At 44.2% G+C, this 26,756-nt stretch overlaps 3 protein-coding genes across 4 annotated transcripts in view; all 3 read right to left on the bottom strand.

The window, feature by feature from the left end:
- LOC125949729 (golgin subfamily A member 1) overlaps window positions 1-4,924 on the bottom strand; it is a 5,262-nt gene extending 338 nt beyond the window's left edge. The window contains exons 1-7 of the mRNA XM_049677044.1: window positions 2,963-4,924; window positions 2,794-2,892; window positions 1,937-2,100; window positions 1,433-1,582; window positions 1,276-1,366; window positions 882-1,193; window positions 1-798 (exon numbers count right to left, since the gene is read on the bottom strand). The exon at window positions 1-798 is cut by the window's left edge and continues 338 nt beyond it. Of these exons, the coding sequence (XP_049533001.1) occupies window positions 652-798; window positions 882-1,193; window positions 1,276-1,366; window positions 1,433-1,582; window positions 1,937-2,100; window positions 2,794-2,892; window positions 2,963-3,898 (1,899 nt within the window). The 5' untranslated portion in view covers window positions 3,899-4,924 and the 3' untranslated portion in view covers window positions 1-651. The remainder of the gene's footprint in view (window positions 799-881; window positions 1,194-1,275; window positions 1,367-1,432; window positions 1,583-1,936; window positions 2,101-2,793; window positions 2,893-2,962) is intronic.
- Window positions 4,925-5,191: 267 nt separating this feature from the next.
- LOC125949753 (prostaglandin E2 receptor EP4 subtype) lies at window positions 5,192-7,661 on the bottom strand. Of its 2 annotated transcripts, XM_049677078.1 has the most exons (6): window positions 7,480-7,661; window positions 7,121-7,397; window positions 6,289-6,505; window positions 6,033-6,216; window positions 5,682-5,950; window positions 5,192-5,584 (listed from the first exon to the last, which is right to left on the bottom strand). In XM_049677078.1, exons 2-6 carry the CDS (start codon window positions 7,393-7,395, stop codon window positions 5,333-5,335), a joined length of 1,197 nt encoding a protein of 398 aa, XP_049533035.1. In that variant the 5' UTR covers window positions 7,396-7,397; window positions 7,480-7,661; the 3' UTR covers window positions 5,192-5,332. The 2 variants fall into 2 exon arrangements, with proteins under 2 accessions (XP_049533035.1, XP_049533036.1); XM_049677079.1 differs by having other exon boundaries at window positions 7,121-7,661.
- An 8,159-nt stretch (window positions 7,662-15,820) lies between these two features.
- Window positions 15,821-16,813, bottom strand: LOC125959173 (GS homeobox 1-like). Its single transcript, XM_049691984.1, has one exon. It carries the CDS (start codon window positions 16,811-16,813, stop codon window positions 15,821-15,823), a length of 993 nt encoding a protein of 330 aa, XP_049547941.1.
- Between the last annotated feature and the right edge of the window lie 9,943 nt (window positions 16,814-26,756).

The following is a 26,756-nucleotide window of genomic DNA, read 5'->3' as shown; positions in this document are numbered from 1 at the left end:
AGATAGAGAAGGGCAAACAAAAAGGAAACAAAACCAACATTCCGCTATACTCGACTTGACTCTATATAACGGATAAAATATCGATCTAACAGTATGCGCACTACAGCTTATACAATGGCATTCTAAATACTCTGATTTTTTCTTTGGAAAGCGAATCACAAAAATATATGCACGCAAAATATAACTCTAAACAGCCGTTCACCTGCACTTTGCTTAGGAATGTATAGTCAGTAAATATAAACATATAAGCGGTTCCAGTTACATAAGCGCTCAATGGAGAAGCATATAAAAAGCAGTCATAGCTAATGATAGTCTGTATCATCAACAGTGGAAGGCATGAAATGCGTCTCAAAACCAAACTTAATACTTTCAATTGAACCTTATGAGTTGTTGCGATAGCTGTATACTGGCCGTCACCGGTTTGTGCCCGATAGGGGTATAGGGAACAGCAGATCTATAGATAATATATTGTCGCTGTGTGTATATGGCCAATAATGAGATTTCATTCTCGCTCTGTAGAAGTTGCTATTCCCTTGCCTATAGTTTGATTGAGTGAAATAAGATACTTTGAAGATATGCTGAGGCTTAGCTGGAAGCAACGCATCACCCGCCCCTTCGGTGAGCTCTGACTACAGACGGTGGAGACGGAGATCAATTTGTCGGCAACGAAATCTGACCGGCAGGTCGGCTGCCGAACCAGCTCATTTTCCAGTTTAACGTATCGTGAAGCAGTTTCTCCTCTTCATAGCTTAGCTGCAGCAGCGTCGAAACGGCTTTGATTAGATGACGTGCTTCCACCTGGGTATGGTAAACGGAACCAACGCGATTTAATATTTTGCGTCGCAAACGCCAAGTCAGTGTACATTCGTACGCGAAATTACCTCTCTACTGGTAAGAAACTTGATTATCACATGTTTGAGATATCGGAAGTTGACTTCGTCCATCACGATCGGTCCAGTGCCGGTGGGAGAACCGTTCTGCTGCTTCACGGTACCATTTTCCTTCGCCACACTTTTGGCATCGAAGCTCTTTGACCGCTCAAGCGCCCGGTCCCCTGGGTGCTGCGTATTACCATTTGTTGTGCTGCTGCCATGCCCGGTTTGAGCCTGATCGCCTAGACTCTGCTGACCTTTCAGTTCCTCCTGAAGCGTTTTCTTCATATCGACTAGCCGTTGGTTTAGAATTTTTATTATCTACCAGGTAGGATGGGTAATGTAGAGAGGAATTTAAATTTAAACCATAAATAAATGCCACTCACGGTGCCTCCGAATTTACCTTGTTCTTATCCACTAGTTCCGCATTCTGTTCGAGATTCGTAGTCATCAGTTCGTCCACCTGCTTGCGTAATTCGTTCACTGTGTTTAATCTGCAATGGTGAAGGTGAAAGTAGAGAATTCGAAGTCCAGTCACTTCGGAAAAGCTGCTGTCCTACCGCTTGTCTAGTTCGCGTTGAAGTATAACGGCACGGTCGTGCAATTCCATCGATTCCTCCTTTTCGTGACGCAATTCCTGCCGAAGGATCTCCTCTTGTTGTGATATTTCAGCATTCTTCATGAGAACGGCCACTTTTTCTTGTGTTTCACTGTTTAGAAGATAGTTATGTATGATTAACAATGGTGAGTCAATACAACTATAATTTTCGATGGTTTCATTTCTAAACAGCATTCCTAAAAAAACTATTTATATCGTTGTGTGGATACACCTACTTCACACCGTCAGAAGCTTTTACCGGCCGTTTCAAACATAAGTGATCCCTTTGAAGTGGTAATAGATAAGAAGCTTTCATCGGGTATTGCATTTATGTTTGCTCTCTGTTCTACTGACTAGTGAGAATGAGTTAATAACTTCACTTTATCTTAATTTCAATTTTCAAAACTATAATGAAGTGATTTCATTTTTACTTTTATAAAATAATGAATGTCCTAATCGTGCATACCTTGCTAGCTGACGATTCAGATCGTGAACAGTACGTTCAAGCTCCAGCAGCTGACTCTGATAAGCGCCCGTCGAGCGGTCGGCACTCTCCAAGCACTCGAGCAACCGTTGCTCAGACTCGCCGAGATTCGTTCGTAAACTGGTGCACTCGTTTTGCAGTTGTTCCTGTGAAGTAAAAAGGAATGCATTAGTAACGACCAATGAGTCGTAGAGCATAAACTGAACATAAAATGTCAACCTAGTTTGTCGACCGCGATCAACCAAACCGTACGTGCCGATAAATCTGATAAGCAAACGTCAACTAAGAGCTTGCGGTGCTACATATCTAGTGTAACGGAAAACGAGTCCCAGGTCGCGCGAAAACAAAAAGAACATATGAAACCAAAAGCATGCAATACAATATACTTTATTTAGGTAGAGGTGACCGAATACTGGCAGCCCCTTGCGTGGTTGTGTATTTGAATTTTCATTTCTTTTTTATCCAACTACGACGACGTAGAACACTGCCGGGGATTCTCAACGGTCCCTATGTTTTGGCACAATTAACTTTGTCACGGTTTAAGCCTGGTACACTGGGCTTATCACACACACTCCTCCTCTCTTCCCTTTAGCACACTGAACTGATAAGCAACATTCACACACAGCAAAACCAACACAGATACGCAACAAACGAAGCCATGCAGAGAGATCTTGAGGGAGGGAAGGAGGCGGGAAGTCGAGGAAGAATTATGGCCATCGCGCGATTCCACGTTACGAAATGAAACGAGGCCCAAATAATGCTCGATACTCGAATGAAAATCATTTGGGTGTTTGTTGGCGTTTGTCCGGAAGGTTGTGGGTTCGTGTCGAGCTACTTACTACGTTGCTGCTCATAAATGTGACCTCCTCTTCGTGCTGTTCACGCGCTTCCCGTATCGCTGAATGAAGCTCATCTATTTCCTCATTCATAAGTTTGATCTGTAGTCGATGGAAGAATGTCGTTATTGATTTGAAGCCTTCTAGGCTTTCACCAGTAATGGTGGCTTACCTTATTGTCACGTTGGGTCACTTCCGATTGAAGCTTCTCGTGCTCAAACTCGAGCTGCTTCAGACGCTCCATCAGATCGTCCTTCTGCTTGAGCGCTTTATGTTTTTCGGTCGTCTCTTCGGCTACCTGGCGCGACAGCCGGTTCACCTGCGTCTCCAGGGCCATATTCTGACCGCTCCAGCTACTTTTGATGTCCGACAGGTGCAGATGGGCTTCTTCTAGTCGTTGCTCCAGCAACTTCCGTTCCTGCAACAGACACTGTATCTTCTCGTCCGTGCTGCCGCTGTTGGTCGTCAGTGACACGCGTGTATCTTCCAGCACCTGAATGCGACTCTTCAGATGCCGGTTCGCCTCCTCGACTGCGGCCAGAGTCGACACTAGGTTGCTGCGTTCACATTGGGACGAGTGACGCAGACTTTCCAGCTCATCTTGAGCGTTCTCCAGCATGGGCTCAAGCCCTCGGAGTCGGTTCAGTTCGTGGCGCAAGCTTTCGACCTGCTGTTCGGCCGCTTTCTGGTGCGCTATTCGATCGATGGCTTCCTGCTCTCGGAACAGCAGCATGCTTTTCAGCTTTGATATTTCCTGCTGTTGAAAGTTTTGTATCTTGTCCTGCTCCTCACGCTGCAGGTCACGCTGAACCTGGCAGGATTGTAGCTTCTCCTCCAGTGTTTTGTTGGCTTGCTCCTGACTGGATTTTGCTTCCTCCAGCAACCGAATCTGTTCTCGGAATCCGTTCAAGTGACTGGCCAGCTCTTGTAGCTCTAGCCGGGTCGCGTTCAGCTCGGCATCCCTCTGTTCGAGGGCACTAAGCTCGTCGATTGAGCTGCTGGCGCTGGTCAACGATTCCGCCTGACTACGGCGTGCCCGCGTGACGGCGAGCGGTGCCACATCGTTACCAGTTTCCTCCTTGATTTTGTTCTTCAACGAGGCAAACATTATGCTCCGTTCTATCGCCTCACTGGGTATCGTAGCCTATTGCCTCTGTCGAGTGGCAAATTGCTTGGTACTCCCGGTTTTCACTGCATCCTCGTGATGACTAATGATCGCAAGCACCAAGAAACGACACAAAACGACTAATTTTCGACTGCCAAACAGCCGCGCTCTTGAATACAGCTTTGTTACTGTTTCCACTGCTGCCCCGCACAATGTGCACGATTATTGAAACAGCAGCAGTTGGAGCGCCAAGTTGTTTGGGTACTTGTGATAAGGCTTCGCGCGCCAGTATCCGTGAAGTTCCGATCGGTTGAAGGGTTCTACTCTGTTTGCTACTTTTGGCTTCTTGGTGCACCACCTCGTGCACCCGATCCGGTACTTCACTTTCTATTCCTCCACCACCTGGTTCAACACCTGCTGCTCTCTCGCAATCTCACCGTTTTTTTCGTGGCGTGTTGTTACGCACACTCGCAGCAATACACCCGGTTCTTATCAGTAGCAGCTCTTATTGTTAGTATCTTTCCCGTGCGAGGCTCGTGTGATGGCACCTGGTGGGAAAACTTTGCTCCATTTACGGAAAGGTAGTGTTAGTGATTATGGAAAACAGCGACGAGGGAAACTTCCACCCTCTGGCCGAGGGGAAGAAGTTGACTAGAACGTTATCACAAACAGGTTCTCGCCGCGGCGCGACGACGAGACGAAAGTTACTCTTCCATGAACACACCACAGCAGGAACCCCTGTTTTCCCTGTTTTTTGGAGCGGCCACTTTCACAGCCCGTGAACCCGCGGATGACCTTTCAAGTGTTGTGTCCGAATTTTCTTCGCTGCTGCTTGTTGTTGCTGCTGCTGCTGCTGCTGATCGGCCACCACCACAGCACAGCCATCGCTGGATGTACTTGGTTCCTTGGTTTTTATCTTTTTGTTATCTCCGTCGTTTTGTTATCACTTCTTCACCGCTCTTTTTGTAAAAAACTTAAAGATTTTATGTGAAATTTCGGGATTCGCGAAAAACGGAGCTTCACGGGTGGTTGTTGTTTTGCGCTTGTCTGACAGCTGACTGAACACGCTGTTCCTGAAGGGAGGTCGGTCTGTTTTGTGCCGGCAACGGCAATCGATGAAAAAAGCTATGTTGGAGGGCACTGAAGATTTTCAGTCGTACGATTTTTTTGTAAAAAAGTTTTATTTATTACAACGAAGTGAACTTTTATCACATATTTCCGGTAGAATTCTTTCCACTTTTTCAATTCTTACACTAAAATAAAAATTGCAATAAATCAGTTTAGTCAAGACATGTAGGTTCAGCATGATACACTTTTTTTTATTACTCGTTTACTCCCTAAAAAAATCAGACATAAAGGACATTTTCATATATCTCGATCACAATGCTGGCCGACTTTAAATAGCAGCAAATTTTGTTCAGTCTACAGCGCACGGATTTAAGGCAACGGAGATGAGTTGGTCGACTTCTGTAGAGGCGAAATAGCAGTTTCCACGATCTTGAACTGGTTGCGACTGAACACGTACCGGATCATGGTGCGTAGATCGCTGCGACGGCTTTGCTTTAGAAGCACATAGATGTACGGATCGAGCATAAAGTGTACCAGAATGAGTATATCGGAAAGCCGGAACAACCATGCCAGTTTAAGCTTCATTGCTGTACTCAGCTGTTGCAACAAGATGATGGTGAGCTAGAATTCGAGGAGAATATCAAAATGAAACATTACAACTGGATCAAATATGAAGAGCAATAGTGCTAGTTCGCTATACCACTCAGTACGGACGTACCATCTGAGGGAGCCAGCAAATGAGGAAAAATACACTGAGAACGGTCATAAGCTTCGCGAAACGAATTTCCTCAGTTGTCGGCTCGTTAAACATCCGCATGATGCTGGAATCGGTAAAGCTGGCGGACTTCTGCGTTTGGCGCATGGAACGGTTCATCATTGGGGTCGGTTTGATGGAACCAAACTGACGGCACATCTTACGATGCGACTGGTACAGTACCTTCCGCACGCTAAGATTACAGATGACGATTCCAACGCAAAGAACTATGCCTGCGGCATTGAAGAATGCGGGTCATTGATCATTCCGTTCAATTTGCTCGTTTGCGTAGCTCCGATCCTTGGGCGCACTTACCGACGCTAAAGAACAGATATGCATACGCTACGTCCATCGGCTCCGTTGCACTTTTGTAGCGCACGCAGGCTTTCTTTTTCTCGTCGAAGTAAATACCGAAGCCAAACAGCGGTAGAAAGGTAATGAAAGCACCGATGGTCCACAGGATGAAGATCGATTTCCGGATCAGATTATCCGTAACGTACTGCAAACGAGACCGAAAGAATCAGTGAGCGACAGAGGTCAGCGGCCAGGGTTTCGCGTTGTACGTGCGTACTTTGTGGTAGAAGAACGGTTTGGCCAGTGCTATGTAGCGTTCGAGAGCCATAATGAACGCCACGCACCCGGAACTGATGCCAAATACGCGCCAAATTACTCGGAGGGTGCAGAAATGGCGAATGTTAGCGGCTACCAGCTCTTTGGGGAGGTAAAGGTGCAAACACATCTGCACAAACATTCCACTCAGTCCGATCAAATCGTTCGTCAGTAAACATCTGGAACGAAAGTACGCCATCGCATTGAATGCAAATTGTGCTTAATCGTTGTAAGTTTATGTACTAGAGATATGAATATTTCTGCTACTCAACATGTAGCGCGTTGTATCGTATTGTATCGCTTCGTGTAAGTTGAGTTTACTTCTCTAGGGTAGCAATATGGTCACGAACGCTCATTCCTCATTTCCCGGATATACTTTTCATGAACTGGTATGGGCTAATGATGGTCAAGGATAACATCACAAGACACGCAGCATTCCGTTTCACAACGCAATAATGATTGTCCTTATGACCCTGGATCCTGAACACCCGACCAGTAGGGGGCCCATCGAATCATATATTAACAACCGACACTCACAGCGGGAATTGTACACGTTCCACTCTGTGTAAGCAGAAGATAATAAACCGGCACGGCTCGTGTACCAGAATTTTTTTTTCATTTCTTCTACTTCATCTTCAATCAGAGTAATGAGAACACAATTATTTTGTAGTACTTTGTATCGATAAGCTCATATCTCAACCACGTAGCCAGCATTCGCGATTGATTTGCACTATTTTGAAGCACGTTGAACGTGTTTTGCATTGCGATTAGAATTCGTGCATTCCAGAACTTACTTCAACATTAGAGCATGTTTCGTGTTGCGAACATTGCGCCACAGATGGATCAGGGCAATAAGGTTGCCAACACAGCCAAAGATGTACGACAGGAAAACGATCACCGAACAGGGTGTGGCCAGGATGATCGGTTTCTGATGACTCGAACTGGTGCCGGTAGTAGATGCATTCAGCTCCCGATCGATGTCGGTGTCGTTGAGCGATAGCATAACTGCCACAGCTGTCGCGGCGTAATCGGAGAGCGTTTCGTTCAGCAGGACCCCGTCGTGTGCCATTTCTTCTCAAAAAAGTGAGTATGTTGATCGTGATAAAATAAGTCCCAGCAGAAAAGGATATTTTTTCGTTATCACTAAACACACCCACACAATCCTTGATTTGGCTTTAACGTAACAGTAACACTTCGAACATTGAACTATGATTCCGGTCAACTGATGTTGACTGCCTTGTCCTAGTGGGCCAGCTGCCACCAACGAACAACTTCAGCCAACTAGCTAGCCGACCGGCTTCAGGACACTACAGCTCGTTCGTACATCCGAACGGGCCGGACACTGGAATGCTACTAGTCACCGGTCGCCGGTAACGACAAGGACTAGCTTCGCGTTCGTTAGTCTGATGATGATAGTTGCGATGATGAGCGTTTAGGATGCTTATTTGTAGCGGGTGGAGACAGCTATTCCACGATTGACCGAGCGTCACTTACACACACAGCACGCCCATGCTCATGCAAACCAACATGGAGTGTACGGGAGGAGAATTAATTTTGTCCGACTTGCAACGGCTTGATGATCGTGTTCGAGCCGAGTAGCGTTTATTGATCGTTTGTATTTAAATTAAATTGAAATGCGATACATTTCGTCCGTCTATCAACCGCTGCTCGGTACCGCTCCGCGAAGATGCCTCCCTTTTTTCTATCACTTCGGATTGGCCGATTGTTTTACACTTTAATCTTTTTGTGCAAACTCGAGCTCCCGTTCGGACAAGTGAGCCAAGGGGAGAACAACCCGAATGCAAAAGATGCCCGAATGCAAAGCTTCACAATAAGATATGAATGTTTAATCGTTGCAAATCAGTGGCAATAGAAGTGACAACTCGTGATATCATTTGACAAACGTTCGACAACCGATTGTGGACCAATCTGTCGCTTTGTTGGCCGGAGGGACGACCCCTAGAATTCCGCGCCCGAGCGGAAACGGACAACGCCATTGATGGCATGTAGTTTCCTACTGGGTGTTGGAACGTTGTGGTTTTGTCCGCACGGAACCTACTCGAAGGCAACGACATGGTACTGGAATGTTTCGTGTGCTACTTGTAAGCCTAATGGGGGATGGAAAGATGGACACATAATAATCGTAGCTTACGGAGCTCATTTCGTGCTTCCGGTGCCATTTGTGGTTTGTTCGGATGTGTTAGAATTGGAATCGCACGATCTGAGTCTACGATGTTGGTAATCTGAAGTGGTCAATTGGCGTCTGGAGGCGATATAATGTCTTCTTGGCACGTACATGAAGTACGAAGCAGTACCAACGAGACAGTGTATTATCCACCTTAGGGCGACCTTGCTTTCGTTAAAAATTACACAAAGCATTTAGCGGAGTAACTGCCTTTGTGCGAAAGGCAAACGATATCACCAGACATGATATCCAAAAAAATGGTCACGAGTAGCTGCCGGGTACCTGTACCAAACGATCGACAAGTACCGTGCGAAAGGATCCCATTAACTCTTGTACATTTGCTGCAGGCTCGTTGCTTCCCACATTCACCAGTATCCCAAAATTTGTTGTGACGCAAGGATCAACCCACTTCTCTCCTCCACGAAAAAGGAAAAAAATAGCTAGAATCAGATCAGTCAACAGATCAGATGCTTCATCTCGTGTATAGGTTTGACGATCTCTCGATCCGAGATCGTTCTGATCGATTGCCGATAGCTATTGACACTCGCGTAGACGGATCGCACTCATTCAATCGTTTGGGTCGATCGATCCTTTCGAGCGCTCGGTAAACATACACAAACAGTACCGCCTGCGTGTGGGAGGGGAGAAGTGGAAGTGAAGAATCGTCGTCATTCAACAACGCCTGTGAAATGTAAACATTGATCGCTTACCTCCAACAACCCATTCATGATCACCGCCTATACTTAACAAATATAGTAAAGTCCACTTTTTTTGAACTTATGTTTCCTATTGTCAGATCTAGGTTTGGGTACGTTTTCATGTTCCGCCTGGTTCGACCGCTCGCTGGTGTGACGAATTTAATTTGATATCATTTTATAATTTTAATGAAATTTGTTTGTTATCCTAATTTCATCGCTAATTGGATTACCGGCGGCTGCTGTATAGCCGGTCACCAAGCTATCCGATCTCCTATGATGCCCTGCAACGGAAACGAACTTCCTTTTCGTGTTTGATCCTAACGTGAGTTGGCATCAGCCCCTACCTAAGAGGGCCAGAAGCTGTGAACGGAACGGATTGGATGAGCATGGGTCTGCAGGATGCCTGTGGTGCGTTGGTACGGGCACGGAAACACTCCTCATAGCCCTGGCGGTTGGTTTGGTCGATACGTTCTACCCAGGGTTGGACAGCCGTTAATAAGCTTCACGTTTGATACGCATCCTCTACCGTCGAGGACGTTGGCCAAACACCGGGAGCTTAAATTGCTTTTAAAATCATCTCCAACTGAGTCCGAAGCTTGCTCTCGGTTGGATAGCGGCACCATCCAGGGTCAACAGATAGAGGGCTGTCCTCGTCCTCGAAGATTCATCCACAGTTGTGAGGACCATAAAACACTCCAGCTACGTGCCGAAGTATTTCGAAATAGTTTTACAACACCGATGCTGTCTCCTGAAGCAGTTCCGATGACGTATCTATTCTGTTGCATCACTGGCCACGCGATAAAGAATGGTCTGTGCGACTGTGAAGGGTTTTTTTTCGGCCATCAAAGAAGGGGTTGTAAATCTTAACTCAACGTTTGTGTTGATGGCCCAGCAGGTCAATATAGCTGTTTTGGCCGACAGAATGTTACAACCAACCAGCTTCAAATGCATCTAACTGTGTCGCAATGTCCGATACAACAGGGTTGTCGGGGATTCGGGTTACAATGGAGCAGAGAGACTTGCAACTTGCCACTTCCTGTCACTCCGGGTGCTGCACAATTGGAAACATATTAGGATGTCTTCCTAAGGTTTAGAAAATTATCGGCATCGGTTGTGGCGGCAGCTCTCGTGGGAGTATTTTTTTCGCTTGACAATGGACGTCTCGATGACGAGTGATGCGTTTGGTGACAGTAAGAGGCCGGAAAAGGCTCAAAATCGCTAACGAATAGCACAATACTTTGCAAAAGTCTATTGATGGGGATGTGTTGAACGCACCACAATTCTGTTGGAATGGATGTGAGAGTGAGAGAAAGTCATTTTACCTGTTAGTTCGCAGAAGCCCATCAGAAGAAGGAACAGTTGAAAGGAAGTAGCAACTCTGCTCTTGACGGAGTGTACCGATGGGAATACTGCTTAACATATTTTGCACGGTGTGAACTATAAGGATAATTGCTGCGTAGATTTGGATTCCATTAACGTGCTCTAATATTGGCATGAATGATGCTTAAGACTGCTATATTTTATGCTATTTTCGCTGCATCCTATTCAGCACTCATCTTGGAAAGTCATCACACCTTACATTATGTAACCAGCTAGTAGATGATGCAGCATTTTTTAGTCACTTGGTATTTTAACATTCCAACGCCCGGGCCATGATGAAGCAGCTTTTTGTCCGATTTCTCCCCGAGCTTTTCGGAGTAATTGTTCCAAAATTGCATGCCCATTACCGGGTGATGCGTGATGGATTTTTGCCACTTGGACTCTGGCATTCCCACGGCTTACCACCCCCCGCGGTGTGGCTGGGTTCTGCATGCTATTCACCAATACTCTGTTCGCATTGTCGGTGATCTGTGACTTTTGGCTGACGATCGAGGGCAGCTAGAGCAAACCATGCACCGCGGGTGGTGTTGACAAATTCAAATCCAATAGTGAGTCCACTCCAGAAACGCTCCAGGACGGCGGAATGCTAGCAGTCGAGTGCTCACCTCAACGGAGGCTGAATCCTGGATCCCGGGATCGGGACTGTACTGTGGCGGTTGGTTTTGTCACCAAGCGCAGCGGGCGGTGTGGACCTGTTTATCGGACCGGCGGCCAGGTATTCGCCGTCAATGAGCGGGGCTAGGGGAGTGCATCAGGAATTTGTGGGTCCTGAATTGGATCGATGAATGAACCGCTAACAACGGGCGGGCCGGTAGCATGAATGGCACTGAAGACACTTTCCATGAATGAGAAGAAGGCACAGTGAATGGTGCATGTGTGCGTGTGTGTGTGTGTGTGCGTGCGAGCAGAGTTGATGTATGAGGAGTGCGCAGGTAAGGATATTCCAAGGAACTCGAAACTACCTGTGCCAATGCGAAACGGATCAAGGAATCCGGGGTTTTCATGCCCGTAGCTCGGGTGGACTTTTGTAGCGGAGAACGGCTTTTCTGTGAAAATCAAACATCCCACACTCCATCCCCCGCCTGCCAAATGTCTAGAGAGGTGCAATACAATGTGGTGTAAAGGAAAAGAAACATCCCAAGAGCGATCGGCCAGACCAGACAGAGTGTCGTCGCTGGTCGCTGGCGGAGAAGCAGATCCTTCACCACTCGAAGCATCCTTCAACTTTAGCACTCGTTTTGCCGACAAAGGGAATCTGGTTCAATGAGAATGATGAACCTTACAGAATTCAAGGATACCAGACGCACCCCCCCGAGAGAAACGCACCGCACGGTTCAGCCTGGCGTACAGTAAGGGTAATGATAATAAATTAACTTCCTCTTTGTGAAAGCAAACAAAACTCAAATTACAAACGCGCTGTGCACGGCCACGGAAGACGACAAAAACCGAGGGCGAGCTGAGCTGAACGTCGGGGTCTTGAAGGATTCTTTGTGCAGCGTTGTCTAGCCGGACGATCGGGTTTTTCAACGGTCAGAAATCGATTTTTATTGGAGTTTTATTCCCTCGTCGTGCGTCTTTAATTGAGCGTTGAGGTCTAGGACGCAGGAGCTGGAGCCGAGAAGACTCTCGGGACGACTTTCAGTCACTTACAGTCTCCAAGGTGGCTCTGTTTGTTTATATTGTGACGTAGGCCATGGCGATTACGTATCCTGATGGACAGAGGCCGGTGGATCCGCGCGGACCCTGACCATCGCACCGCCGAGGGATCGCCGTGCCGCAAGCCAATGTGACCGTTTGATGATTAATCGATGATTGTGGTGCTGGCGGTGGTCGTTATCGCGTTGAATTGGTGTCGCTTGCGTGGATTTGGACAGTTTTTTTTTCTTCTCGGCAACGTGCCGTGGCTTCTATTAATGATTTGTGGTTTATTGACACTGGGCACAGCAGTGTTGTCGTTACTGCGGTGACACGTCCTAAATGGAGCATCTTTGGGATTATTTTTGCTTTTCTTCTCATGTAATGGTGTTTGTTTGATGTTTTCTTTTTTTAATTCGTTCAATTGATCGCTGGTTTAGGATATCGTTTTGTGGTGAGTGTGCGGTCAGTAAGGATGTTATAAGGACAAGGATGTTTGCTGAAGTGCATCCGATGGAACCGCTATGTGAGCGACAATGATAGATGATAGGGAGAAACACCATCCGCGCTATGAGCGAAGTGGTCCAATGACCGACTTGGACAAACACATGGACATGCAATTAATTTCCTATGTTAGCAGTGAACATAAGCTAATAGCATTTTGAACTGATTTTGTTGACACACTAGAGTAGCTTTCTTATACTTGGATACTATGAGGAACGTGTTGCTTTCATATATGCTCATAACGTCACGGTTTTATAGTAAATTATTCCAGATTTACGTATACAGGTCCTCTTTTTGGTCCAAGATGTCTAATAAATTATATTCTATGAGTATTCTCATAGTCTCATATATGTTCAATAAAATTAATTTGAAACGCATAAATACAAACAGACTGTCTGGTTTAAAAGAGACACATATTGCATTGTTTAACTGCTTTAAAAGCTTTTGCGTGTGCTCCTTTCGCTGTATTTTATTTGAAGAAGCAAAACGTCCATATCCTATTACGTCTCTATTTACCATCGTCGCAAATGTACATTTACGAGCGTTTACACCTACTTTGTAGATTGTCAACATCAATTATCTTGTAACAAGCATCGTTGATACGATAATCGATAGATAATTAAAGAGAGCTTTGCACGATTGGACCAACAAGGATGTTCAATTAGAACACTCTTTAACAATTTGTCCTATATATTCCACAAACATTCCTTCCTACGGAATGAATGGAAGAATTACAATATTTTTTAAGAACAATATTTTTTAAGAAAACAACCTAAAAATCTAAATGGCCAACTCAAACCTAGACGTTTGTTCCGGCACGCTTTCGAGCCTGGTGCCATGGCTCTACATAAAAGCAACAAGATTAGTTTAGGGATAATCGGCTTCCAAGGATATGAGAGCGAGCAGCGCTTTGACTTCATTCACCTGTGGCCTCGTGTCAACGAACGTGTTTCGGCAGCCAGAGAGCCTGCTACCACTCATCGGTAACCGATGTAATCCGATGACCATGGATCAGCGCGGATGGAAGGCTGTTGAAACCCCAAATTCTAAGGCCTAAGGCCTATCCCAGACCACTAAGAATGCGCGTCGAGAGGCACTTGGGTTGCCATTTCGATGCCATCTCACTTAGCCGGCTCACTGCTTCTGCTTCCTTGACCGGTTGTGAATGGTTTCGTTGCTTCTCGTGCGTCCTTTCGGGTTAACCACTTCCTGTTCTTCACGGCAGACACTTCAAACCGCCCACATAATTGATCCGTTTCCGATCCGGTAGTTCCCTCGTCACCGAACGTCATCATTAACGAGAAGCGGGTTTGTGGACTTAGAGCAACCGGCAACCGGGTGTACCGGAACCTTCCGATGCTGTTTCCGTGTTCCGTTTTTTGTTTGAATAAAACCTCATTATCATGCTGCCGGGCAGCCAGACAAGGGCTGGAATTATGTGGGTCGTTTACCCATACTGCTCGTGTCCTGTCACTGTTGAGATCGGTTCGGAAGCATAAATTAGAAAAGGTGTACCATTGCTGGCCATGACCCACTCGGTGCCTCCGGGAAATTTGCAATTTCATATGCATTAAAACCGATGCTCGTCAATGGATGGATCCGGATCCGATTTGACTTTTCGGTTCGAGCGGTATGAGGCATTGACCGCCCGTCTGGTCTTGAACCATTATCCGAAACACTCTCATCGCACCGACAGTCGGTCACTTCCGATTCCGACCCACCGTTCAGGCACACAATGAATGTGCAAATGTGCATCATAAGCGTTTGCAATGAAGCCCCCTCAGAGGAAGCCTTCGTCAAACGGATGGTACCGTGGAAGGTATCAGTGGTAGCGATGATGAGCGTGAAAATTGAAGTAAATTAGTTTCATATGCAGTTGCTTCCGGCACACCTTTTGGGGTGGGTGTGGGTGAGTCGAATAATAAAAGGAAAAAAAGGAAACTTCATTTCCTTCTGGCGTGTCAATAATTGATAGGATACTAATCGATTCCGATTCTTCTACGGAGTGAGATGGTGAGAAGGTTGGCCTGGATGTTTGAAAGTGTTTCTCTATTCATTACTTCTTGGCGTTTAATGGAAGTGCATAAAGAAATGAACGGAAAAATTGAAACGGCTCTATTTTAAAATTTCTAAAGAATTTTTGGAAACTCATTAAATTACCAAATGCGCAGCAAATTGCAAATTTATAAAAACTTTAAAGGTAAGAATATGGTTATGACAAGGACATGGTTTGAAAGGATTGTTTGTATATTCATACAAAATGATAGCTTTTAAATTTATCATAGTGTTGCTATCTTGCAACAAATTATTGATAGCAATCCATAGCGGAGGGTTTTAATAATCTTAATCTCGTGCTATTTGTTTGCGCAAATCGCCTAAAAGAAAGTTGAAAGAATTTTATCAATAAATACCTAAACATTGTCAACCTTTTTATTCATTTTATGCCATCAAATGCCGACCGGAATATGCAGCATTTTCATAAGTTGTCCATACACCGCTAGTTATAAACTATACAATTGATGTAGAAACGTATTTTTATGTCACGTCGATTGAATATAAACGAAGGAAATTTCTGAATTAGTTCATAATGATCATTTGGTTAAATTTCTGAAACTGCTAACTTGATAAAGGTGTCTCGTGGATCGTCTCCGTCACCAATGTAGTCATTGAATAACATTTTTTCTTCTTCGATGTTCAGTCTTATTTTGCAAAGAAATGAATTAAAACTGTGATGATTTATTTTTAATCGATAAGCTGGTCAAAACAATGCTTAGAACGAAGCTGAAATGATAAATGCGAATGATAAGTTTTATGATAGTTCAATGTAATGCGATATTCATCCCACGTTCGAATCGATTCTACTATCAATGAACTCAAAACCAATATGTTGTGTTTGTTTTAATTTGTTTCTATATCGTTTATTATCATAATATCATCATATCATAATCATAAAGTAACATATCTAATTACTGGGAATAACATTTCCGAAATTACATTTCCGGTTGGTATACTTTTTGAGTATTTTTCCTTCGCTCAACGATGATTATATACAGCAACCAAATCACATCGCAACCATCTCGCATTAGCTGACACTAATGTTGGAAGTGTTTACTAAAGTCCCACGCCTTATCCTGGTGACTTTGGTCGGCCGATGGAGACGATGGGGCGGTACGTGCCTGATCCTCCGAATCTGAACCATGGCCACAGCTTGATCCACGGCAGCAGCACTGACCGCCATGATGCTCCTTGGGTGACACTCGCCCACTGCCGACGGGAGAGGAGCCCAGCTCACTGAACGGCGCATCACCCTTCTTGCGCTTAACACGTCGGTTCTGGAACCAAATCTTGACCTGCTTCTCCGAAAGCCGCAGTCTGGTCGCGATCTCGATGCGCCGGAGCCGCGTAAGATACATATTGCCAGCAAATTCGCGCTCCAGCTCGAGCAGCTGCGTGCTGGTGAAGGCGGTCCGAATCCGTTTGCTCGATAGCTCATCATCGATCGTGTAGGTTTGTGGAAGATCGAGTGGAGTAGGCGAAGGGGTACTGGATTTGTGGATATCACCGTTGACCCGAACTCCGGTGGTGTTTGTTGCCGAGGTTCCACTGTTGGTAATGGATGAGATGGATCTCTTCGTACCGACAGTCGGTGTGGGCGGCGAGGGCGCACTGTACGGGGTGTAACGTTCCGGTGTTCGTTCACATCGGTACAGCTTCCGGTAGTAGTCCTCTTTGGGTGAGAGATGTCTCGGAGGCGACACATCCGTTGGTTGGTACACTTTGGGGGAGAGATCGAGCTTCCCTTCCGGCGGCCAGAATGGAACAACGGGTGGTCCGGTTGGTGTGAGCGGCGTTAGCGCGTGCGGGTACATTGGCGTATGTTGTTGTAGTAGCTGGTGTTGCTGGTGTTGCTGCTGTTGTTGTAGACCGAGCGAAAACAGATAGCTTCCGATGTAGTTGGCGGTGTAGGGCAGAGTAGCAGGCGGTGTAACGGGCAGCTGCGTGAACGGTCCTCCGTACGGGAAACTCTTTTTAACCGGGGCCGGTTTGTCACTGATCAACGAATCCACAAGAAACGAACGAGACATCTTGGCGTCAAACTTAAAATTTCACGAACGCACGCTAGAGGCACAGTTTGCTTTACGATTCTGCTCCGGAGTATCCTTGAATTCGTTAGCCACAACTTCACTGTTCGAACACAAATCTCCGAATGGTGTGAGGACCAGATGCTGGGAAGGGTATTTATAGGGAGATCCTTTTTCCCCTTGAATGAACAGAGCGAATCCGAAAGGGGACTTTGTGCGGCAGCTCCGATTGGTACGCACACCGTGTGTTGGGCTTGGCCAGGTCAACAAGTCGCTAGTGCACACCAGGGACATTACCTGAAGCGGAGGAACTGCGGAGCCGGTAGCTTAAGTACCGTGAAGGGGTCCGACAACCGTCAGCCCTAGCCAATTCGTCACCTTGCCAAAGCCGGAAGGCCGCGTTGCTCCCTACCTCAACAGATGGTTTTGACGTGGAATGTCCTGCGTTCGGTACGGGCTGAAATAAGGGGAAGACAAGCCGCGGATGCTAAATGGATAGGTTTTTTTTCTCTCTCCTTTTATTACTTATTCATTGCAGCTATCCCGATGTCCTGGGGAAGGGAAACACAATATCGATGATCACATGCACCGATCATCACACTCCCGGGAACTCCGCCCAGTTTTCCGACGGAGTTCCCTATTGAAGGCTTTCTTGTTGCTTTGGCTCTGCTCCTTCTGTGGCACAAGTTTCTATGAACGTAGAGAAGGCCAAATAGGTACGAATTGGTGCGTATTGAACTTAAAGAACTTGCTTTTGGTTTGACTTCTCTTTCGTGCTCGAACCTGGAAAGGTGGAAACTAAAAAAGAGAGAGAGCGAAGATGTGGTACGACATTTCGGCGCGACATACGAGTCGCCAGCTTGTCTGCGAACATCACAATGGAGCGGAGAAGCTAGGCGACCAAAAAGGATAGGCTCGTGTCGATCGCCATTGGAAAGGTTATTGATGCGAATTGTAATCGACGCTAAACACTAGAGGCGAACTCAAGACAGCTGCTCGTGTGCTACGGTTAGAAACGTGAATTGAATTAAACTAGGCATACCACACCAAAATGCTTATCATATTATTATTATTATTTTATGAAAACAGTATACTAAACTTATAGCCGTGGCCACACGGGGCGAAAATTTGCGCGCAAATTTGCACATTAATGCCAAAATGTTTTCGCTTCGTGTGGCAGGGGTAAAACCCCGAAAATTTATGCCGAAATGTCAAACGTATTGTTTTCATCTGTGTTTTGGCCGCTGAAGTTGATTTCCGAATAAATTTTGCAGTTTTTAACGATTTTGTTGCTGTTGCTGTTATATTTATATTAAAAATGCAAAAACAATACGAAAAGAACCTACATTTTCGTAAATAAAGCGTTCGATAGCGTCAAGGGTTCAGCGAAAAAGTCCGTGGACGTATAAAAGTTTGACAGCGTGTAAGGGTTAAGCGAAACCGTTTTGGCATTAATTTTTTCGTTTGCGCTAGGGTTTTCGCCCCGTGTGGCCACGGCTTATGACGAATACATGAGGCGAAATATTTGTGAGCGTGTTTTTAACGAAATAAGTCATAAGCTAATCTTTTATAATAGCGAAAAATATACAAAATGAAGATTGATGCATTTTTACATACTTAACGGAATACAAAGATCAATATCTTGATAGGTGTGTAATAAACTAATGATTTTAAGGATAATCAATTTTAATAAAATGTCCTCATCTGTATGATGATGTTGCTTTCAGAACAATGCAAACTCCATGTTTCCATTTGAATTTATTTTTTGCGGATTGATTAAATGAAATATACTTTTCAATATAACACAACAAGACATTGTAAATTTCTCTAACGACATCTAGAAAATACAGGAGGCAACGAATAAGTGTCCAATAGGTGCAAATCAAAATAAAAGATAAACTTCGTCCTACCACTCTCCCACGTCATTCGCCAACATAGATCAACATAAAAGGGTTATGGGTTAGCTATAATTGTGATGAGAACATGCGGTACAATAATGCGCATAAAGGCGGCAAATCTGTTTTATTTTTCTGCAAACCGAAACCGATCCGGTACGGTACTGACAATGCAACGGATTATTGTTTTGTGTAGCAGACGCAGCTTTTCTTGCAGATACGGTACGTTGCTTGCAAATGGTAGCGACTTGTGCTTTGTAGTTAAAATCGCAAACCAAACAAATGGATCGAGAACAATGAAAGCATACTACAGATTTGTTATTTATAATCTACCGACTGGTTATACTATGAGTACAATCGCGGTTCCGCAGATTTAAAGGTTGAGAGAAATTGAATTTGAGCTATGTGGTTAAGAAAAGGTGATATTTGTAACTAAGATTCTATATATTTGGGCAAATTTACATCATTTAATGTTTCGGTAATTGGATCTTTCGGTGATTTGTGGAAACAATAAATAAGAATTATTTGCATTATCGTTGTTTGCAGATTTTTTAATGAATTTGGATTAATGAAGACAACCATCAATTTAGTGTGATATCATTGCATTCCATGAAATATTGTGTACTACTCCGACAAACGCGACATTATGTTTTTTTTTTCATCATGAACATGCGCGGGAGGTATGCTTTCGCCGACTTTCCAACATCGATAGATAACCATCGCCGCTACCTTTGAACCAGCTCGAGGACGGCATTTCAAGTGAAGTTGAGAAGGCGGTCAATATCCCTTGATCTCCACCTTTCCCTGAACGTTCTGGGTGGATGCAAACTGTAGTATCTAACCGAGCGGACTCCTGTGACAGATCGAACTGTACGACAGATGCGTTAAAAGGATTGTGCCAATAACAGTCATCCTTTGAGATGACAGGGTTTTGCGTTTATCCTTGCGGGAACAAATCGTGTATGTAACGTAGCATAAAAAGTGTTCTCAAATTCTCGAAAATTGAACTAAAACTCCCTTTGCGATTGCAAAATCGATACATCGTTATGAATGAAACGGTTTCGTCGTGTGGAATGCTCAAGTTCAAGTGACTTCCTTGAAGTGGTCGTCCGGCCCTAACCTATCAATCAATTAATTTTATTGACGCAGTTAAAGATTTCTAGGCTCGAACATACCGCATGCTTTGCTAGCGACGGAAAAGCCCAAAAAAAAAGCAGAGCACCGAAGGAAAGGCCCGGTGCAGGGCCAGGGGACAATCGATGTCGCTGTGTTCCTCGTGTCACGGTCCTTTTGCGCATTTCGTACCGGCCCTGCGCAACCCGATTGTACGGAACGGGAAAATGGGCTTTGACGGTGCACCAGAAGTAGCAACAGCAGCAGAATGCATGAATGGAGATACATGAATGGGATGCACTTTTGGAAATCGTTGTCAAATCCCACAAAACATTTAAACAAGCGTCACTCCAGCAGCGTGATAAATTGTCCATCGCAAGCTTAAGAGTGGCCCGACACGATTGGGCTTTGCCCAGAGTAGAGTGGCTCACAGCAAGGATCGATCGAATGCATCGTCTTCAGATTGGTGCTGGTGATTTTTTTTTTCTTCCTTGCTTTGCTCGTTGTCGCGGTGAGCAGCATTCCTTCGATGGACTGCGGGTCGTTTTCGTCAGTTTTTCTTTCCCCCAAGCGAAGGGTGTTTTTATCGCAGGCCACTTCCTTCAAGTGTGCACAATTGATCAATGCAATTTTTCGCTATTTTCCCTGTGCTGTTCCTTCGAGTGCACAATCGCGGCCAAGAAGCTGGGCTAAAAGATATTCTCGAGAATAAAAAAAATACGAAAAAGAGATAGTCGAATGGTACGGGAATCGCACAATGCGTTTGTGTGAAGAGAACAATTTTATGCAAGAGCTGAATGCCAGGGACTATTGCGTCTTTTTATGCATTTTCTTTGCTCCTTACAGCGTGCACTATTATTCCACAGTGGGACCGAGCGAGGGCCAGTGATGTGTAAGTTCTATTGTGCCTGTTGCGATGAGTGTTTCTTTGCACCAAGTGGCAAGTATCGTATCGAGTGGACAATGTTGCAATTATGGTGCTTGATGAGTCCTCGAGGATTTGAGCGACCTAACGGTTTGCTGATGGGCCCATGGGACAAGCAGGGAGTTAGGTAAACTGTACAACAGAGCATTGGCTTGCTAGCCGCAATCAAATGTAAAAGCAAACAGTTGTAAAACACGGTTGAAATAGTTGGATTCACGAAGATATACCCGGTATCGTTGAATGGTTTTACAACCTGGCAGGGAAAAATTTTACTTTTTATTGGGCCAATAAATTTGAATGATTAGAGCATTTGAAAATGCATTTTAAAGCGTTAAATAGAGATGTCGATATCTCTGGTGAGCGACGCTATATTTATTATATTTTTCCTCGATATTACCGAAAATCGCAGTATGTCAATTAATAACTCCACAATAAAAAAAATAAAGCTGTCTGCGGAAACTGTACTGATTGGATTAAAAAAAATGGTTTTATTAGAATGAGTGATGTTTGGAACTATTTCATATTACTAATATTTGTTAAAATTTGATTTGAATTGGATTACGTGTTAAGAAGGAAAATGCGATACACAGGTAATTATTCAATTGTAAGCTAAAGATAATGATAATGTTGACAATATAAAAATATTTGGGAAAACATTTTCAATAATATGCTGTATATTCACAGGGATGAAAGTTAGTTTAGAGTTTATTTCGAGGGACATGTTACATGCATTCTGATAGCTGATACACAGCAACACTGTATTTTGAGTGTTCTCAATAAAAACTAAAAGGGGTATCGAAAAATCCTCAGAAAACAAGTATACTAAGCAATTTTTAACTGTACGATCCGCGACTGCATCCAATAACAGTCAAAATTAAATGAATTAGAACACAACGTTCTGTCGTTTTATCCTCGAATGACTGCCTCTACAGTGCATCCTTGTTATTAACACTGGCATTAGCATTTCACTACAGACGATTTGCAATGCTTGTAACATCCCTCATTTTGCCAAATTAGAACTAGCGACATTACGTCAAATCGTTAATCACACTGCGCCTTCGGTGAGGTTCGATGATTTTGTTTTTTGCAATCCCGACGTTGTTGCTAAATGCTTTGCAGTGTAGCATTTAATAAACGCACTCGTTTACGGCAAATACTCGATTGGATTGCCCTAAGTACGGACATGTAACCGTCCGTCTCGGATGCACGAGAACAAATCACTATTTTCACGGATTGTATTAGATAATTTATTTATTATTCCGCAACAATAGGAAAACCGTTTTTCCCCTCGTGTGCCCGTATGTGTGACGATGGTGGTAACTGTCGTTCCGCGCCTGAAAGAGTCGCCATTCCTCTCTCGATGAGACCTTGAGGCTCGCTTGTAAACGTTGTTACTTTATAGAATTGATATTTACTTAGCAAGGTTTGGTGCGTTGCGAGTCGTCCTGCCGAAGGGAAACGCATTGTCCAACCCTCTTCTCCCTTCCAAGGATGCGCGCATTGTCAGTGTCGTCGGGAGAGATAATATTTCTGGGATACTTTTCAAATTAAAACGATCCTTCCTTCCCAGTGGCACCATGGACGCCATGAATCGCGCACGTAGCTTGGTACATATGTTGCAATGGTTGCTAAACATACGTCCCCGACTGTAATACGTGTGAGAGGGGTGCGAAGCATCCCTTAGGATGCGACCGGGCTTAGGGGGAAGGCATAAGCACATTTCGAAATGGCTACTCTCTATCATCTATCAACTCATTCGCTGCTGATGGTAGGGATGCAAAAGGGGCCGGATAGGATAGGTGGTTCAACGAGCTTACTACCCCTAACTGGTGATGCGCGAGACAAGGAGTGGATCGAATTGAGCGACGAGTCTTTCCTACTCGACTGGAAGACTGATGGGTTTATAAAATTTTATTAGACATCAGTAGATGAGAGGCACTAGTTTTTAGAATTCCCTTTCACTGGATAAACATGTCCATGCCCGCTCTTTGCTTCTCTCTTCCACCCTTGAGTCCTAGCCGTATCCGAGTTTTAACTTTATTCAACGCGATGAAGGGGCAGCAGACAAGCTCACCGTCTGCTGTTGATAGACTTAGGCTAGTTTGCGGTTAATATTCAAATATGCGTCGCACCGATCCGGTGCGATCACCCTGGGGCGTTTACCGTAGGCATACGGAACGGTATTGGCCATCTTATTTTCTGAAAATTAATGTACTCATGGTGCTGGCACTACTGTTAATGCAATGGTTAAGGGTAGCTGCGACGTGTGTTGCCTGTGGTTGACGACTGTTGAATACGTGATGAGCGGGCCTGGCCATGCAGAACTCGTATTCTGTATCTACCACCAAAATGGTGGTTGGGAAGTTATTTCAAGCGACAGCAAGCGAATTATTATTCATCGAGTGCAGATAATAGACTGGCCTGAAGTGGCATCTAATTTAATGCAAGATGGTTTGGAAAATGGAGCGAACTAATTCCATTTTTTTTTGGTGCAGAATGGATAAGCAGAGATTGGAATAACTGAAATTGTGTTTGACTGGTGTAAAGAATGTGAAGAACGTAGGGTTAAGTAGTTTATAGTTTCAAAAATGAGAGAGAGAAACAAAATAGCTATCAGTAACAGAAAGAGATGAAAATTCTGTTTTTATGTGACGTCTTTTAATATAATACACCACAATTTAATTGAAAAAGATCAATAAAGAGTTATTTTGATGAATTTGATTAAAAAGGCACCATGAATTGGCACTTACATTTAAGGTAAGTGCTTAATATATCCGATTCATATTCTCAAAATTGGTTTCAATACAAGAAAAGGAATATTTACCGCATCGAATCGGCATATGGGATTAGATACGGTTAAATAACTTCGTGAATAATTAAAGTGGGGACCATGAGAAGTTTCAAACCGCGGAAACACCTACATTTAAACTGAGCTGATCCGCCACTCACATGCAAGCTTATTATTGCTAAATCGAAAAAGTGTGAACGATTCCATGAGAAAATAAGAGGTTGCCATTTTTTCGAGATTCAAACCTTTTTCAACTATTTCCCTCAACACAGGAAACATGTTGTAGTTGAGCGCTCTGATAGTTGCTCTGATTAGAGATACCCAATTTAATGGTGAAGCTAAACGGAAGAATGCTTGTTGAGCATAACATCCTTATGATACTTCCGCACACAAGCCGTTGCACACTCCTCTGCTGTAATTAGAACGTGTGTGACCAACGTGCGCTTCCGTTGGAACGAAATAGGCTTTGGGAGATTTTATCTCTTCGCCATCATTGGTCGTTGCATTCATCCTCTACGATAATGACATTATGGGTGTAACAAGCGAATGGAATAGATAGCCATATCGAATCTTGTTGCGTGCATACTTTGTAAGCTTGCTTTGATTTTGATTTGATCTAGAATGTATGTTTACCTCGGCAACTTTTATGATAATTCATCCTTTTAAATTTGAAATATTATTAAATAATTTGTAAAAACACATTTTAGAAGCAGCAGACTTTCGAGGCGACTTTTGAAACAACATGTTAATCTTTGGCATCTTTTACGAATCTAATCTAATGAAATAAATTTGCGAATGTAATTTCTCTTGTCAAAAATCTCAGGATTGTACATAAGCTCACGTGAAAAGAAATATCATGAAAGTTTTGACAAACGCTAGAGATGATGATCGACGACGGATAGCACCGTATTCTTCCACTTAAAAAATAAAAAAAATCTGATTGATCATCTGCATTGTACATCCACTTCTTGTTGATGCTACTCATTGGTAACGACAAAAAATCTACAAGGCTGCCCTAACGTTCTCCCATGCACCCAGCCCTATAGAGTGAATGTTAGGTGATGAATGGGCAAAAAGGATGTCACGCGCTGCGCGATCGTTTAGGTCAGATAGGAACCGGATAAGCTAGCTCATACCACGAGAGTGAAACAGACCAGGACGATGATGAATGGTTTCGCACTCCATCCATAGCATTTCAATTAAACAGATTTTCCACTCCGTCAACATTGATTTTGATTAGCGGTGGGTTGCTGGTCGGTAGCTCAATGGCCCCGTCGGAATTGTATGTTTGTGTTCCGGGATGACACTGATGAGAGGTAGCATCGTGATCGTCGTAACAGTAGCAAAATGGGGTTCTGCTGAGGAAGCAAGCTTTCATTCCCCTTCGGTGTGCAATCTGAACGCTGAAGGGTGTGGTGTGAAAGGAGAGAGGGTTATGATTTTGTTGTGTCAATATTTGTCCGTGTAACCTTCATTGTCGGTTAAACATGGCTGACGAGCAAATGAATGCATATTGATAACAGTGTTGCACGGGGCATTTCAGAATAACTTTTAATCTTTAATGTTACTTACGCAGAACTGTTCTAGGGTTGCTAGCTTCGGCAAAGAGTGAATATTGAAAGTGAACTACAACGTTTTCACAAGACTTATTAAGAGAGCTAATCCTTCCAAAACACCCCTTAACGGTACACGAAATCAACTTACCTGAAATCATACCACCCGAGATCGAATGCAGTGCAGTGAGTGACGTTGATTCTCTTTCTTCTTTTTCGTCGAAAGATGATGAGCTCCATTCGCGGTCTTTTGTGCTGTGGAAGGGTCGCGCGAACCGCTGCAGGATATGGGATTATTTATAAATACACCGCACAGATACCAATAATTATTGGATTAGGTATCACTAATGATAGATCGCCGGTGGTCCTCGGTGTGCTGTTTCGTACGCACCGAACCGAATCGCGACCGAATTACTGTTCGCGGGATTATTGTTTCGTTATTTGTGTTATTGGACTGGTCGGCAGGATTTCAGGGGCGGTGTTAGGAATGTGTGAGGGTTACGGAACTACCTATGTTGTTCGGCTGGCAGGATTACCATAGTGCAAGAGCACGTACGTCGAGTAATGCTGACATTAAGTTGATTCCTATTCATCGGAAATTGTCGTGGTTCCGGAAGGATACTTGTAACCGATACTCGCGTTCCCGGCTATGGTGATGCGGTGTCGTTTACGCTAGACAAGCAAAATCACACAGTTCTGTCCACAATTCGGTGCTCGTTCAGTTTTGTTGTGACCATTGATTAATTATGCGCCAGTTCGTGCAGTGGACCGCGCTCGGGCCTCGACGTGACTTCTGTGGGAAACGTGGGTTCACCGGAACCGTCGAGTGCTCGCCAACAGTTCTAGCAATGCCCAGGCGTACGAGAAATTTTTCTCAAGTGTTGCCTCTTAACAGAATGTCACCCTAGTGCTGTAGTTACGGTATAAGCGGTTCCGTGTGGCATATGCTGCAACTCTTTTGGTTCAAATTGCTAGCGGGCTCTTTTTATCGCGTTTTTTCTTTTTTCATCCTCGAGGGGACCTTTGTGTTGCGTCTTGGCAAACAATTTCTTAAGCACTATATCAATGTCATCCTGGCTGGGGCGCGCGGTGTTTTGGTGATTACTAAGTGGTTAATTGAGTTGCACAAGGGCGGTACATGAATTCTGCAGTTTTCTCACACACAATGCAACGGAAGGTTTGTTGACAGAACTGTTTCGATTATCCTGGTGGTAATTGGCAGCAATAAGCTACCCTTCTAATAGTGGTATTATGGAATGAAAATATGGCAAATTTATCATGCAATGTATTCTAGGTGTATTTAAAATTTGTTGGAAGACATTTTTGGTTCTGAAAATAAAATACAAAATACTAAAATTACTATTTATGTTATCATTATTTATGTTGTTTAAATTAATATCTCTTTTGCTTATTAATACTTATATCGTTATTTCGAAAGTATTCTCCTAAACAAACGTACACTCAACAACAATCGAAGTAAAACGCTAATCTTTAGCATCAAATCACTAATAAATAAACGCAACGTGCTAGTGCGCTTAGTGCAACGGAATTAACCTTTTACGATATTTCTGTACGCTGCCCATGTTTAACCAATTGTACGACGATAAAACATCATGGTTTTGCTTATCATACCACACCGAAAATGGCGGCTCCAAATACCTAAGTCCTTAGA

This window comes from Anopheles darlingi, chromosome 2 (assembly GCF_943734745.1).
Source record: "Anopheles darlingi chromosome 2, idAnoDarlMG_H_01, whole genome shotgun sequence".
NCBI lineage: Eukaryota > Metazoa > Arthropoda > Insecta > Diptera > Culicidae > Anopheles > Anopheles darlingi.
The sequence above is the reverse complement of the archived record's forward strand: the minus strand, read 5'-3'. Positions and strand labels throughout refer to the sequence as shown.

Bases quoted from the DNA above. Each gene is read 5' to 3' on its own strand.
- LOC125949753 (XM_049677079.1), bottom strand. From the start codon at position 7,395: ATGGCACACGACGGGGTCCTGCTGAACGAAACGCTCTCCGATTACGCC. The intron at 5,951-6,032 runs GTAAGTGCGCCC...TCAATGCCGCAG, and splicing joins ATATCTGTTCTTTAGCGTCG to GCATAGTTCTTTGCGTTGGA. The intron at 5,585-5,681 runs GTACGTCCGTAC...CTCGAATTCTAG, and splicing joins TTTGCTGGCTCCCTCAGATG to CTCACCATCATCTTGTTGCA.
- LOC125959173 (XM_049691984.1), bottom strand. From the start codon at position 16,813: ATGTCTCGTTCGTTTCTTGTGGATTCGTTGATCAGTGACAAACCGGCC.